The sequence below is a fragment of the Sarcophilus harrisii genome, chromosome 2 (assembly GCF_902635505.1).
Source record: "Sarcophilus harrisii chromosome 2, mSarHar1.11, whole genome shotgun sequence".
NCBI classification, from domain to species: domain Eukaryota; kingdom Metazoa; phylum Chordata; class Mammalia; order Dasyuromorphia; family Dasyuridae; genus Sarcophilus; species Sarcophilus harrisii.
Genome location: NC_045427.1, coordinates 381,058,417 through 381,073,663, shown reverse-complemented (window position 1 = coordinate 381,073,663; position 15,247 = coordinate 381,058,417). Strand labels below are relative to the sequence as shown.

General features: G+C 39.6%; 1 protein-coding gene across 5 annotated transcripts in view; it reads left to right on the top strand.

The window, feature by feature from the left end:
- Positions 1 to 15,247, top strand: part of DPYSL3 (dihydropyrimidinase like 3) — a 134,596-nt gene that overhangs the window by 66,924 nt on the left and 52,425 nt on the right. The window contains exon 1 of one of the 5 annotated variants that reach the window (XM_031953492.1): positions 1,498 to 1,687. The exons of 3 other annotated variants lie outside the window; for them this stretch is intronic. In XM_031953492.1, coding sequence (XP_031809352.1) covers positions 1,610 to 1,687 — 78 coding nt within the window. In that variant the 5' untranslated portion in view covers positions 1,498 to 1,609. Of the gene's footprint in view, positions 1 to 1,497; positions 1,688 to 2,725; positions 2,826 to 15,247 lie in introns of those variants that run through there. One more of the 5 variants, XM_031953494.1, reaches the window with a different exon arrangement.

Genomic DNA, 15,247 nt, shown 5'->3' with positions numbered 1-15,247 from the left:
GATTTAAAGCAGGATCGGAATATAAATATCATCTCATCTTGTCTCCTCATTTGACAAATAAGTGAACTGAAATGTCAGAAGGGAAAGGAATTGCCCCAAATCACTCAGATCATAAAGATACAAAGCCTGTCTTCTCTTATATACTTTATTATCTCCCACCACATGATGCCCAATACAATAATTGGCACACAGGAGGTATTTAAAATCTGACATTTATTTGCCCTGATGTAATGGCACAGATTCTCAGTGTGTTTCTGAGTTTATAGACTCAGTCACATGTCCCTGAATTTACACATTTGTTTAAAAGTTGGAAAACTGACCTCAGTTTTTCCTCACCTGACAAAAGGCATTTGATAAGCTCAGATGGGTACATGAATTTAACAGGATATAGGATCTTAGTCTTTCCTTTAAATAAACTAATTTTTTTAATGATAGGCTACAGTTAGGAAAAAAGAGCTAACTTTTTCTTTGTTGTGTTGGATGGACTGCTGATCTTTCTCAAGATGGACGGTGAAACTACTACTGTGTATGTCGAGTGGCTTTCTTATGGCAGCCTCCGACTATTGAACCTAGACTGCTGGCACTCCAGGGAAATGCCCAGAACCCCATCCAGAACAGTTAGCTGCTTTCATTTCAGCTGGTAAAAATATCCCTGAGTGACTCCTTAAAAATTGAGCTGTAGGACTTCCCATTCACTTTTCTTTTTAAGCGGGAGCATGTTTAAAGCTGCATAGATGGTATAGTAGGGAAGTGACGGGAACCCACTTCCTAAGCCCTGCTGTGTAGCCAGCTGTGCTAATATCTCATTTGAGGCAAGACTGAATGAAGACAGAGGAACCTTGGTTCGTGTCTTGCTTCAGACACTTGCTGGCTGGCTGACCTGGGCAGAGCCCCTGTTTTCTGAGCTCCTGCTGTCTCATCACTTTTGCTGTTCTGTACCAGAAGATACTGATTCCTCTCTTGTTTGGGTTGGAGCCCAATAAGTTGGTTACATTTGCCTCCTCATCTCCACTCTGTTGCTGGGCCTCGGGATCTTATATTCAGTTGTGGCACCTGCTATTGCTGCCCATATAAGTTGAGCAGTGATGATTTGTGTCTTGTAATAGCTGCTGTTAGATATTTTTTTTCTTCCCTCCTCTCCCTCCCTTCCTTTTTCCCTCCCTCCCTCCTTCCCTCCCTTCCCCTTCCTTCTTTCCTTCCTTCCTTCCTTTCTTCCTTCCTTCCTTCCTTCCTTCCCTCCCTCCCTTCCTTCTCTCCTTCCTTTCTTTCCTTCCTTCCCTCCCTTCCTTCCTTCCTTCCTTCCTTCCTTCCTTCCTTCCTTCCTTCCTTCCTTCCTTCCTTCTTTCCTCCCTTCCTTCCTCCTCCCTCCCTTCTTCTCCCTCCCTCCCTCCCTTCCTTCCTTCCTTCCTTCCTTCCTTCCTTCCTTCCTTCCTTCCTTCCTTCCTTCTTTCCTTCCTTCCTTCCTTTCTTCCTTCCCTTTCTCCCTCTCTCCCTCCCTCCTTCTCTCCCTTGCTTCCTGCCATTTTTATGATCCTTTCTTAGGAGAATTGAGCCTCTTTTTTGGTGATGAACTAAACAGATAGCTTTAAATATCTGTAAATATAAAGGAATGAAACTGTACTTCAGGCAAGGACAAAATGTCATAAGGGAGGAGGAGGGGGAAAGTATGGAAGAGTCGAGTCAGCAGGTAACTGCCTGTGGGCAGGGAGGTGGGGGGAGGGAAGGGAGGATCTGTGGATCCTGATATCAAATGTAATAAATGTATTTTTGAATAACTGGCTTTTTGTAAATTGAAATCAATCTTGAATACAGACAGGGAGCTTGCTGTTAAAATGAACCTGGTAATGGAATTCTTTTTGAAAGACTGTTTTAAAATTTTTTTTGTTTTTTATTTATAAGCTGTGTGACCTTGGGCAAGACTTGCAGAATCATAGGAAGGCTCAAATGAGATAATGGGCATAAATACTTTAAAAATCTCAGTTTCTCTCTTTTCCTTTCCCTATTCTCCTTCTCTCCCCTCCATCTCTCCCCCTTCTCTCACTCTTTCTCTCTACTTCCTTCCCTTTCCTCTCCCTCCCTCATTCTTTTTCTTTTTCTCCCTCCTCATCTTTTGCTTTTCTCTTACCTTCCTGTTTTTCCTTTTTCTATCTCTCCATATTTCTTTTTTCCCTCCTTCCCTCCTCCCTTCCCTCCCTCTCCCCTCTCCATTTCTCTTGTCTTCTCTCCTTCCTTCCTTTCCTTGGACATTAGGAGTCCATTGGGAGGTTAATTGACTTAGGGCCACATAGACAGTATATGTCAGAGGCAAGCATGGGACAGCACATTTGTCTGGGTTTGATTATACTATTACCCTTTACCTTAAATTACATAACTGTGTAAACACAATTATGCCAAGATCAGCTCTTAATACTTATTATATATTATATGTAATTACATATTATATATAATATATAAGTAACATTTAACTTATTCATAAAATAAGAAAATTGGACTAATAAACTCTGAAGACTCTTCTAGGACTAATAGTTTGTCTGAGAGTCTTTAAAATGAAAATAAAAACCCACTAATTGGTTCTTTTTTCCAAAGTCAGTTTTTTTTTTTTTCAAGAGGGACACACCTCTCTTTTAGAATCCTTAAAATCAAAGTTTACCTAACTTTATGCTGACCTTACTGTGTTCCCAAGCCAGTGCCCATGGCTACCCTTGGTGTTAATGACAAGGAGATAGAACAGATCCTCCAGGCTTGAGAGCCAAAAATAGCTGCCTTTGGACCTTCCATCGGGCTGGACCAACCAGCCCCTGAAACTTATGGCTGTGATTTTGCAGGTAAGTTCAAGACATATAGAACTGACATGCCCAGTAAGAGAAGCCCTCAGCCATGTCATCTTTCTTTACCATTGATAAACAGGAGCCAGAATTTCCAGCTTCTGCTTTTTACCTTTGTTGGGGCTCTTTTGCAGAACTTTAAGACAAAAGAAAGTGGAATAGAATTGTGAACCAGGAAGGATCCTAAGGATTACTTAGAGGAATTAGATGGCCTCTAAAATTTCCTTCTAGTTTGAAAACTGTGATAGTATGATTTAGTCTAATCACCTTTTACAGATGAAAGAGGGGCAGCGGCTTCCTCAGTGTCATGCAGGAAGGCAACAGAAACATGGTTTGTGCTCCTGTCTGTCTTACTCTTTGCAGCCCGATTTCTGCCATAGAGTGAGCACTTAACAAAGCTTAGTCTGGCTGTTGTCTGTGTATCTCTGGCATAGGTAGGAATAGTGGAACAAGCGTGAATTTGAGAAAGGAGTATTAGAAGTCTTACTGTGCCAGATAGGGATGTAATTCGGTTAGATAAAACATTAAGTACATGGTGTGGTGTCTAGAGAAGCAGAAGATTTGATTTGAGTTTGAGGTTTGCCTTCTGTATGATACTGGCTAAGTCACTTAATTTTTCAGGACACCTGGCCTTTCTACCTACTTACTCTCTCCTGCCCCCAGCAAGTATCTCTGTGGAACCATTAAATGTCTATCTGAATTGGTAGAAAGAAATTCTGCATTGGGAGATATGCCAATATCTGGAGAAATAACAGGTTTTTTTTTTGTGTGTTTTTTTTTGTTGTTGTTGTTGTTGTTGTTTGTTTGTTTTTTATTTAATAGGACAGTTAGGAAAGTGTTAGATTTGGAATTAGAACCAAGTGAGAAAGTTGGACTAATAATCTTTAAAATCTTTTTCATCTCTAATAGGTTGTTGTTATAGCCTCTTTAAGTGAAGATAATCACCCATTAATTAATTAATTTCTTTGGATGAGCCCTTTGGGGGGGGGCGGGGGGCTTGATTTAATCCTTATAAAACTCAAGTAAAAAGTTGTCTGTAAAAAAAAACCTATTAAGCTGGATTACTTCTGAGATGTTTTTTGACTTTAAATTATTGATCCTATGAACTGAGTACCTACTATGTATGTACTAGATATTGAGGATACAGAAATGAAAGACAACAGGCCCTGCCCTCTAGCAGCTTACTGGACTACTAGATGGGAGGTAAAATGTGTATGCAAAGGAGTAGGATGTAGGTAGAATTTGATAAAGGTAAGGGAGGAGGCCCAAGAGCCTTTTAGACAAAGGAGTATAGCCGAAATAGGGAGCAAGCTCAGGTTTTTAGTCTGACCTCTGGCTAACTCTGATAATCAGACTTCTTAAATCAAGCTTTGATTGTAAAAGTGGACAGATTTGGATAATGCCGAGACTGGCTCTCCAACTCTTTAGAAATGAATAAAAAAGCTTTTATTGTACATTCACTGTCTTCTAGGTATTGGATTGTGTACTGAGAATATAAATATACATCTGTGGTTTAAAAAATGTTTATTTTTAATTTATGAAATAGAACAAAGCATTTCTAGTATAATTAAAAAGATATTATACATGAAACTACAAATCTGTTATGTATAACTTGCTATTCCTTTTAAATATATAATAAAATTATCATGTAAATTTCTTTTTTATCCCCTTCACTCCTATTCTTTCCCCGTGACTACCCAATGATATCACTACTATAGGTATATATCACATCTGTGATTTCATTTGCTATAGGAAGTTACTTATGAGGAAAGTCTCTTGACAGAATTTTACATCAGCAACTTTTTTGCATATTATAATCTTAGTTTAGAGAGTTGCAGGATGGTGCTGAGAGGTGTGTGGCCGGAGCATGGTACCTAATATATGTGATAAGGTTTCCTTAAGGCCACATGGAAGCTCTAGATTCCACAGACCTGGTTCTGGTCCCTGCTGTGTGGATAACTATATACAAATGATATATGTCTAAATATATCTACATCTGTCTATACACACAAAGGCACATGTATGTATATATTAGAGATAATCAACAGAGGGAAGGCGCTAGAATTACCGAAGTTAGGAAAGACACAACTAATTTAAGACCCCGGTTCTTGGCTTGGGGCCACTGTTGAGAAAAGTGAAGGAGCCTGCCTACTTAGTGTTTCTCCACAATGCAAGTCTGTATTTCTAGGAACTAAAACTGCATGGCCTTTGAATCCAGCCCTCCCAAGGCATCTTGAAGGCCCACAGCTGGCCTGGGGTGATCTGTGTGTCTCAAACTGTGAGCTCTCTTAAACACATCCACCACGCGGCAGATTTAGGAAGTTGCATAAGCCGGTGGTTGGGTGCCTAAAACCACAGTCCCCAAATTAGTCACTGCCAGCACTAAAATATAAGGTCAGTTTTGTATTAGGCTCCATTGCCGCCTCCTCAAATGGGTGGTGAGCAATTGCCTGTAATTTGAAATTACCACCAACACATTCCAGGGCCAGAGTGCCCATGTCCTCCTCCTCTTGCATTGAAGTTTTGCTAGTTTTCAGTATTGGCAAAAGGGGGTTTCTTTTCTAATTCTTCTCTTGATATTTCTCTACTCAGAGTAGAACATTTAGAGTTTCCAGTGCCAATGTGTAGACTGGTGACTGTTCCCTTTCCCCCTTTATATGTAGAAGGCAGATTGAAATGGTCCTTTTATAGAATGAGGAAATGGATAAGGCAGTAAGTAGCCTGATTCTCACAGAGAATGATTGCTAAAAGAGACCTTAGAGATCATTTACTTCATCCCTTTTGTTTTACAGATAGAGAAACTGAGCCCCATTAAGGTCAGGTCACTTGTCTGAGGTTATTTTAGTAAATCAGTGTCAGTTCCGAACTCAGATAGCCTTTCCATGAAAATCTCTACCTCTCATAGTAGTTCTTTTTTTGGGAGAAGTAAGATGCTTATAAATCTGCTCTTATTTTGGCTTCTGTAATTCAGGCCCCAATGGCCTGTACCCGATTAAAATATTTTGGGAAATATTTAACAAAATAAAAACAATTCAGTAGGACACAGATAATGTTCATAGGTGATTTTCTAAGTGACTGTACAGTCCACAGAGAGCCTTATGTATACATTAACCTCCCATTTCTAGTTGACTTTGACACCCCTATTCTAGATCATGGTTGCCTCTTAGAGGCACTCCTTGACAAATGGGAAATAAGAATCCAAGTCACTTGAATTTGTGACTGTCAGGATTAGAATTCAGGCCCTCCTAACTGACAGCTCTTGCCTTTTCCCCCTACTTGTTTCCCCCTTGACTTTCCCCCCCTTTATGTGTCATGTGTTAATGCTGCCCAGACCTGTGGAACGTGATGCTGGCCACAGTGTACTGATTGCTGGTTTTGATCCCACATGGCCGCCCTTGATGTATATTTAGAAAGCCTCACCAAACAGCCTGGCAGACCAGGCCTTCTTCCATTAGTCAGCTCATCCCCTTCCTGGGGCTGCCATCTATACTTGGCTCCAGCTGCTCCACCCTTTGGTCTGGCCTCCTCGCGCCCCAGACCCCTCCTTGGTGATTGCCACTTGATGGGTCCATTTTCACTGCCTTTTTCCATTCATAGGCTGGCCTCTGCCGTGTTGGACATTGCATTAGGCGGCCTCTGAGATCCTTTCTGCTGCAGATTCTCCAGTTCTGTGAATCCTTCCCTCCCTGATGCCATGTCAGCCTTCTTCCCACCTCTGGTCCCATTCCCCATGTCAGATCAGCTCCCATCCATCTACAAAACCTCCTTGCCTGGCACTTTGCTGAGGGGAAGAAAGCCACTGGGGGCTGCAGAAAAGGGCCTGTGGGTCTCTTCCCAGTCTGTCCTCTCCTCTGAGAAGACACTTCCCTCTCAGCCCTTTGCTCCTTTAACATGGTTGTTCAGCCATTTTTCAATTGAGTCAACTCTGTGACCTCAATGGGTTTTTCTTGGCAAAGATACTAAAGTAGCTTTGCTGTTTCCTTCTCCAGCTCATTTTACAGATGAGGAAACTGAGGCAAACAGTTAAATGACTTTCCCATAGTAACTCAGCTAGGACTGGATTTAAACTCAGGTCTTCCTGCACCACCTCGCTGCTCTATGTGTAATGCACAGTGCTATATATTGGGGCTTCCCCAATTTTTTCCATTTGCAACTCTGCCTGAGAAAGTTTTATGTGACCCCCAAGTATATATAATAGGTATGCAAACCAAACATTTATGATAATAAAGCATAAAGAAATTTATTTTAAAAACAATTCTGTGGTATACATATATTTTTGCCATTTATTAAAGATCAAAGCAAATTTGCATACTGAGATAGATGTGCTTGTTTATTTTTACATAAAGAATTAAATCTTGACCGAATATTTGATCCCTTTTACTGTTGCCATTTTTTTTTTTTGCCATCCCTACATATGGAGTCGCAACCCACAGTTTTAAGAAACTTTGCTTATATATATATATGGTTCCAGTTTGAAAATAGTGCACCCCTTGCCCTCAGTGAGCTGATCTTTTGCTGAGCCTGTTTTTACCATTCTCTGCATATTAGTGCAGTTTTTTAGTTTGTCCTCTACCACCCTTCCTCTTTAACTCCTCTGTCAGTCTTTAAGCCTCTGTATTATTTTAATTTAGCCTCTGCTGTATAGCCCATCTAACTGTTTAGTAAGTACTATTATTTGAGGAGGGTGATGGGGGAGAAGGTCAGGAAGTTTGACATACTCAGGCAATAATCCATAGTAGTTGAGGGGAGGTTTGCATAGGCAGATCTGTCTAGACATGGCTGGTTTCCAGCACATAGAATCCCAGAGCCAAGAAAGTACATTATTCTCTAAGATCCAGTCCTCTCCCTTTCCCTATTTTTTGTGTCTAAATTGCATATTTGTAAGTGAAAGTCTTAAGAACAGATAAGTACTCTAGGGAAGAAGCAGAGGAGAAAGGAATAATTCTCTTACTTAGGATTTGCCCCCCTGCCAGGAGGACAGTTTGTAGGGAATCTAATTTTCTGGGGAATGGTGGACTGGAGGAGTCTTTGGAATCTCCTGTGGAGGGGGGAGGCTCAGGAATTGGAGAGTTTGAAATGACCTTGGCTGATTGTTTTAGGAACTGAGAATAGTCTAACCAAGGAAAGGAAATGAGACAGCTTGGTGCTTAGTGAACTCCAAAAGATTTGGGTTTGAGGAATTAGCTCTGGCCCTAGCTGTGTGGTTACAAACAATCCAACCTCTGTGAACCTCATTTTTCTCATCTGCAAAAGGGGGTTGATATAATAATAATAATAAAGAATCAATAAGATGTAGTAGAAAATGCTAAATTTGCATCTGATTGCAAGTTCAAGAAAGTCATGCTAGAATCTCCAATACCTCCTCTGAGCAATACTCATGATGGAGTGGTATGAGCCCTGGAATCCAAGTTCTGCCACATAACTCTCTGTATGACAGCTAGGCAAGTTGCTTTTTCTAGGTCTCACTTTCCTCATTGAAAGATTGTTTTTTTTCCAGCATGCAATAGATGGCTAACAAATATTTGCTAATGTATCCAAAGGATTGGATTGTTCTAAAAAACATAACCTTTTAACTTTAACCTTCTAGGTTATGAATTGAAGAGTAATCCTGTTCTAGCGTCTTTGATAGGCTGATCCAAATGGCCAGATCCATGGCAATTCAGATGATTTTTTTTAAAACCATTTTTAAATTCAGAGATCATACATGCTACAACTTACAGTCTATTTTGTTGTAACTTGAGAAGACTCATCTTGAATTCAAATCTAGCCATAGATACTTCTAAACTATATGATCCTGGGCAAGTTATTTAACCTTACTTGCCTCGGTTTCCTCATCTGTAAAATGGCCTAGCGAAGATAATGATAAACTATTCCAGTATCTTTGTCAAGAAAACCCCAAATGGCATCACAATGAAATGACAAAGCATAAATTTTATTGTAGTATCAACAGCATGTGATATATAGATTCCAAGTGAAAAATGAATTGGGTGGATGGAAGATTTCCTTATTAGGAGTACCCACACTGAAGAAATAAGAGATTCAGCTTTTTTTTTTTAATAGTGCCATACACTGTAAAAGTAAAAAGGGATTTTTAGTGGTCCTCTGTTCCAAATTTCTTCATTTTACAGATAAAGGACCCAAAAGGACAAGTGACTTAAGCAGTGTCACATAACTAGCTAATTAATGTTCCTTTAAGTGTCATGTAAATCACCACCACCACCACCATCCCTGTCCCTATCCTCCTGTAAGTTTATCGCCAAAGGATCTACCCAGTATACTAGGAGCATCCCTCAGTTTCCCCTCAGTTGCTGGGGTGCACTGAACAAGCACTCTGGCCATCTCATTCGTCATCCCTCCCCTCTCCATTAGTGTGATCACTCCATTTTTGTTCCCATTGTCCAACTCCTGGGGGACATTTTTTATTCTTGTTCCTCCAGATTCCTCATTGGCTCTCTGCTGCATCCTGCTCAACCTTTGCATTGCTCTCTGTGTGACACTATTTTAGAATTCTTTGGGCATCATTGTATATACCATGTTTCCCTCACAAAGGCAACACCCAAGTCACCCAGTGCACCTCCATAGAATATTTTGTTTCTCCGATCCTGAAATCCTCTCTCTTAAAGCTGCAGACCAGCACAGACGGAGCGGGGTGCGGCATTCACCCCAACATGTCCGCTGAGTCGAGGCTTCCCTTAAGGAAGTGCGTGTCCTAACCCCCATTGATTTCTTTGGGATGGAGAGAGACCGCCTGTACTGCACCTTGATCTTACTTTTCAATGGGTTAATCTTCATTCTCAGAATTTTGTGATGGGTTGAAAGTCATAAAAAAGACAGTCCCCTAAGATTGGGGGCAGCTCCTGGGCTGGTTTTACATTTTGGCTTCTACCCTTGGTATTATCCTTTTATGAGCTGCAGGATGGCCTGTGGGCTATTAACCAGATGGGCCTCCAGCACTGAGTCTCTCTTGCTTTGTTGACTGGATGAGGGCCAAAGCAGGCTCTCCTTTCTCCAAGGGGCTCATTCTCTCCTTGCCTCAAGCTGGCAAAGGTGGCAATTAAATTCCTCTGAGTGTGAGGAGGCTGAGGCAGGACTCAAGCTTGCTGGCCTCCACTTCAATTTTGTGTTTATAGACACCATCCATTCACTCCTCAATCTAATGGATTCCAGAGTGTTTTCTTGTAACACAGCCCATTTATAGAGCTGGTTTTTTTTTAAACCCCTGGAGTGTATAACATTTTACAGATGATTTCCTTAATCTTTATAACACCCTGGTGAAGTAAATTCAAAGACCTGAGCTACTCTTGGTTGTAAATTAGATGCTTTTATAAGCTGCAGTCACACTTTGAGGCCACAAGGGTAAAGTTTTAATGCCTTTTATTGTTAAGTGGTACCTTGGAGGAGATTGGGGGGGGGGACCTCTAAAGATTGTTTGGACTTGGAACTTATCCTATTGCGTTGTCCCAAAACAATGGCTCACGAGTCTCTTATACATGGGAGCCAGAAAGATGTCCCTCACTTACCTCATTGTACAGGTGAAACTGGGGGACGGTTCACAGTAAGATATACTGGAGAAAGCAATTGGATAGGATTTCAGATAGCTGGGATCAAATGACTTGATCTCTCATGCCTTAGTTTTTTTTATCTATAAAGTGGGGATAATAATAGCACCTCCCTACCTTATGGTTTGTTGTGAGGATCCAATAAGTGTAAATAGCTTTATAAACCCATTCCCATTTAGTTCCTATTTAGGGGTGTGAAGATCCCCAAATGGGGGTTTTAAGACCCATGATTCAAGGAATTCATGCTAAAAATTCTTTAATGACATCTCTAGCAATGAATAACGGCCTAATTATGTTGCATGCATGTTTTTTTCTCTTGGACAAGTATGTGTGTGGTTGAAGCCATTCTAGGTTTATAAATTTTAATTTGGAGTTTTTTAGGGAGCAAAAGTAATCAATGTGGTTACTGTAAGCACTTAATGAATAAATCTTAAAATAATATTATGAATAGCGTGTTAAATTACCCCAATAGTTCACAACATCTTTTTGTTTTTGTTGTTGAAAGGAGTTTGGGAACAAATATGTTAGGAACTTGCACTAATCTAGCCCAGTTTGTCTCATTTTATAAATGAGAGAACTGAAACTCAGAGAAATGTACTGACTTGCCCTAAGTTCTAAAACATAGGATGAGCAGAGCCAGGATCTTGTGGCACCTAGTCCTAACCTTGGTCTGTGAGGTTAGAAGATGTCAGTCCTACCATTTTGCTAATCTTTCCTATGCTTACTCATGACCTCATTAGGAGCCCCTGGAAGACACAATACTAATGCCAGCACAGAACCTTCTATTTTGATGGAAAGTTGTACACCTCAGAGTATAATTTCTTTTTAGCCCAGAAAAGTCTGAATGATCGGTCCCATGGAGTGAGATGCTTTTGTATTCAGCTAATAGCTTTTTGTCAACTGGGTACTTGAGTGTTCATCAGTTTTGTTTGTTTAATTGTTTCAGTTGTGTACAATTCTTTGTGACCTTATTTGTGGTTTTCTTAGCAAAGGCACTGGAGTGATCTGCCATTTTCTTTTCCAGCTCATTTTACAGATGAGGAAACTAAGGCAAACAGGGTTAGATTTGCCCAGGATCACAGAGCTAGTTAAGGGTCCGAGACCATGTTTGAATCCAGGTTTTCCTGACAACAGGCCTGGCGCTGTAGCCACTGAGCTGCCCTTGTTCACCCTTTACATACTGGTAACAAACCAGATACACGTGTTGGTTGGACCAGAGCTGTTTTCCAGGGAGTTTTGATTGTCTTGTCTTGGATTCTCACGAACCAGGTAGAACCATGCAAAGATTTAGCCTTTGGAGGTCTGCATGGAAGGGCCGAGGGGTTTGCAGGGAGACAGACTGCTGTTGTTGGGGGCAGTGTGGGTCAGAGGGCAGGAAGGGCATCCGAAGAGGAACCTGAAGGACCTCTGTTTTGACCCCAGCTGTGCCGCCTAACTAGCTGAAACTTGGAGCAAAGTCACTTCACACAGATTTCAGAGGTCAAAGCCCTCTTTTACATCTCAGTCCTTCAGGTTACTTGAAGACGGCTAATCCTATTCCTCATTTCAGATCGGGCTAGACGTCTTTAACTGACCCTCCGTGTGTGGGTGGACGTCACCCCGTTACCAGCCTTGCGCAGTTTCCTTGTTAAAGGATGAGCTGGGACTTGGGGACCTTGTAGATTTCTGCCAGTCCAACCTAAGACACTAGTTTGACTTTTCCTTATGTTGTTCAATTGGATTCCCCTTCTTCCCTGCTTTTCCTCTTTTATCTTTTGCAAACTGAAATTGCTTGAATTTATTTTCCTTTCCCTTTTGTCTCTACTCTGTTTTATCTAAGGTCCATCCTGGGCTAATAAATTCATCTCAGTCCTTTCACCGACTTGTTAAACTTGGCTAGAGTTGGAGGTACCAGGAGAGTTACTCACTTAGCATTTGAAGGGGTTTCAGATATCTTTAGGAATGGTGCTAATTCTTCTAGTATTAACACTTGCACTCATTCTCTTGGGTGGGATGGGCTCAAGGCAGCTTTTGTTTCCTAGCTGTCACTCACTGAAATAGCTTGGGCTCAGTTATGGGCATCCCCTGGACTTGAGGCTGGAAGGATGATGATGATGATGATTGTGAATCTATGGAACCACATAAATTTAGAACTAAAGGGAACTTCATATAATCCCACAGAGTTTAAGGGACTTGTCCAATATTATACAGTAAGTGATGGAGTCAGAATTTGAATCCAAGTCATCTGACTCCAAATCTGGCAGTTTTCCACTGTGTTATAGGGATACAAGTATAGAAAAACAGTCAGTAAGCATTTATTAAGCACCTGCTGTGCTCAGACACTGCTAAGTAATAAGGATAAAAAGAAATTTAAAAAAGGTCTCATTTTCCCCTTCATAAACCAGTTGAGTTTAGTCTTCTAATAGAAAAATAATATTAGATTATTTTGACTGTTATTAACACTCAAATTAACTACAAAGAAGAAAGATGTTATCTACATTTAGAGAAAGAACTGATATATAAGTATAGAATGATTTTACCTATATTTTGCATTTAATGGTAGCTATCTGTAGGGTGGAGGAGGGTAGAAAAAATTTACATGATAATTTTTATCTATTTAAAAGAAATAGGAAGTTGTATATAAAAACCTTGAAGTTTCATGTGCAATCATTTTTTTATGTCATGGAAATGCTTGTTTAATTTCATACATTAAAATAAAATTTTAAAAAGGAGAAAAATAATACTTTGACTGTAGAAGGAATTTAAAAGGGATAAAGAAAATGAAATGAAATAACTCCTACTTTTAAAGAAAGAATTGCTCAGTCCTTTTGTGTTAGCCACATCACTACCGTAACAATAGCTAGCATTTATATAGCATTTTAAACTTTGCAAAACACCTTACAAACATTAATTACTTCATCCTCACAACAATTTCTGGATGTAGATGCTATTATGTTGTCCTCATTTTACAGATGAGGAAAACTATTAAGTGACTTGCCCAGGATCTTACAGTGTTGAGGACAAATTTGTACTCAGATCTGTGTAACTCCAGGTTTATAACTTAGCTTTCAGAAGATCCCAGGTCTTTTTTTTTTTTTTTTTTTTTTTTTTTTTTTTTTTTTTTACATTTTTAACATTGACCTAATAAGCCTAATCAGTAGATGCAGAATTAGGGTTTTGCCATTTACAACTTGGTTTTCAATTTCTCCATCTGTAGAATGATGGAGTTAACACTAGATGATCTTTATAACTCAGAATCTCTGGCCCTATGATTTCTTTGCTATAAAATCAAAATGTTAGTTTCTTGTTAAGAATAGTAGTTAAATTGAGTATGCATCCCATAAACAGACAAAAGATTGTATCAAATGTCTTGGTGGTGGGACAGGAAATTCCTGTGCTTTGACCATTAGTCTATGAGTGTTAAAATTTCCTTTAAAATTCTATCACCTTGACCTTTCAGAGAATTCTCTGATTTAGATTCTCTGTTTTCTCAAGCCTGATCCAGTTAGAACCTCTTGTGTAAGCCTCTCTCAGAAACATATTTTTCCTCATTTGACTCTGATGTAACTTTTGGCTGCAATCATGAAAACAAGGGTGGGTCCCCGGGTGGGGCTTTAATCCCCATCCCTGTTGGGCAGCCTTATTTTATCCATCTTTCCTTACACATTCAATCCTGCCTTTAAAAAACCAAAGGCAGCTTACAGGCAATGTCCTTATGACACAAGGAGGTAAAAAACTAGAAGAAAAAACAGTCCTACATTTAACTAAAAATTTGGAACTGTACCCTTAAGTAGAGCCTAGCTACAGAGTGGGTATTTGTGGATTGGTGTAGAGCAATTCACACATCCATAGTCCTGACTGCTCAGGACTGTGGGAGAACATCATACATTGTAACAGGAATACTGTAATGCTGATCAACTGTGAAAGACTTGGCTGCTCTGATCAAGACAGTGATCCAAGACAATTCCAAAGGACTTATGATGAAAAATGCTGCTTACCTCCAGAAAAAGAACTAATAAACTCTGTTACTGCCAGGAAAAGAACTAATAAACTCCCACTAATAAAAAAAAGTGGGAGTGCAAATTGAAGCATACTTTTTTAAACTTAATTTTTCTGACTTTTGCAACATGGCTAATAAGGAAATATGTTTTGCATGACAGACATGTATAATCAATATCAAATTGCTTGCTTTAGAGAGCTCTGGAAGAGGGGCAGAAGGGAAGGTGAAAATTTAGAACTCAAAATTTTCAAAAATGAATATTAAAAATTTTTTACTTGTAATTGGGAAATTCTTAATAAATTAAAAATGTATTTAAAAAAAGAATGACAGCACAAATTGTGGATGTGAATATAGTGGAATGTTACTGTCCCCAAAGAAATGATACATGAGAAATTTAGAGATACATGGGAAAACTTGTCTTAATGGATGCATGATATAAGCAGGATTAGGAAAAACCACAAGTCCATGAAAGTGTTGTGTCAGATGTGGTGTAATTCTAATAACCAATTTTGACCCACAAAAAAAAAGAGAATGAGAAAGGTGGTTGGATTTGGAATAAGAGGAGCTGGGTTTGAATTCTGTTACTTATTACTGTATGATCTTGAACAAGATATTTAGCTTCTCTGGATCTCCAGTTCCTCATTTGTAAAATTAGGGGATTGGATAAATGATCTCTATGTTTTCTCCCATCTCTGATTTTAAGATTCTTTCCTTGGAGAGGAAATGTGCTGTCAGACATGGTTGATGTGATCCTTGGTTTTTACTTACCTGTTTTTCTTGGTTAACTGAAAAAAGTTTGCCAAACAGATTGGGAAGGGGGGCATATTCAGAAAGTACAGTGGTGTCTGAATAAAAGCCTTTGATACAACTTTTATTTTTAAAAA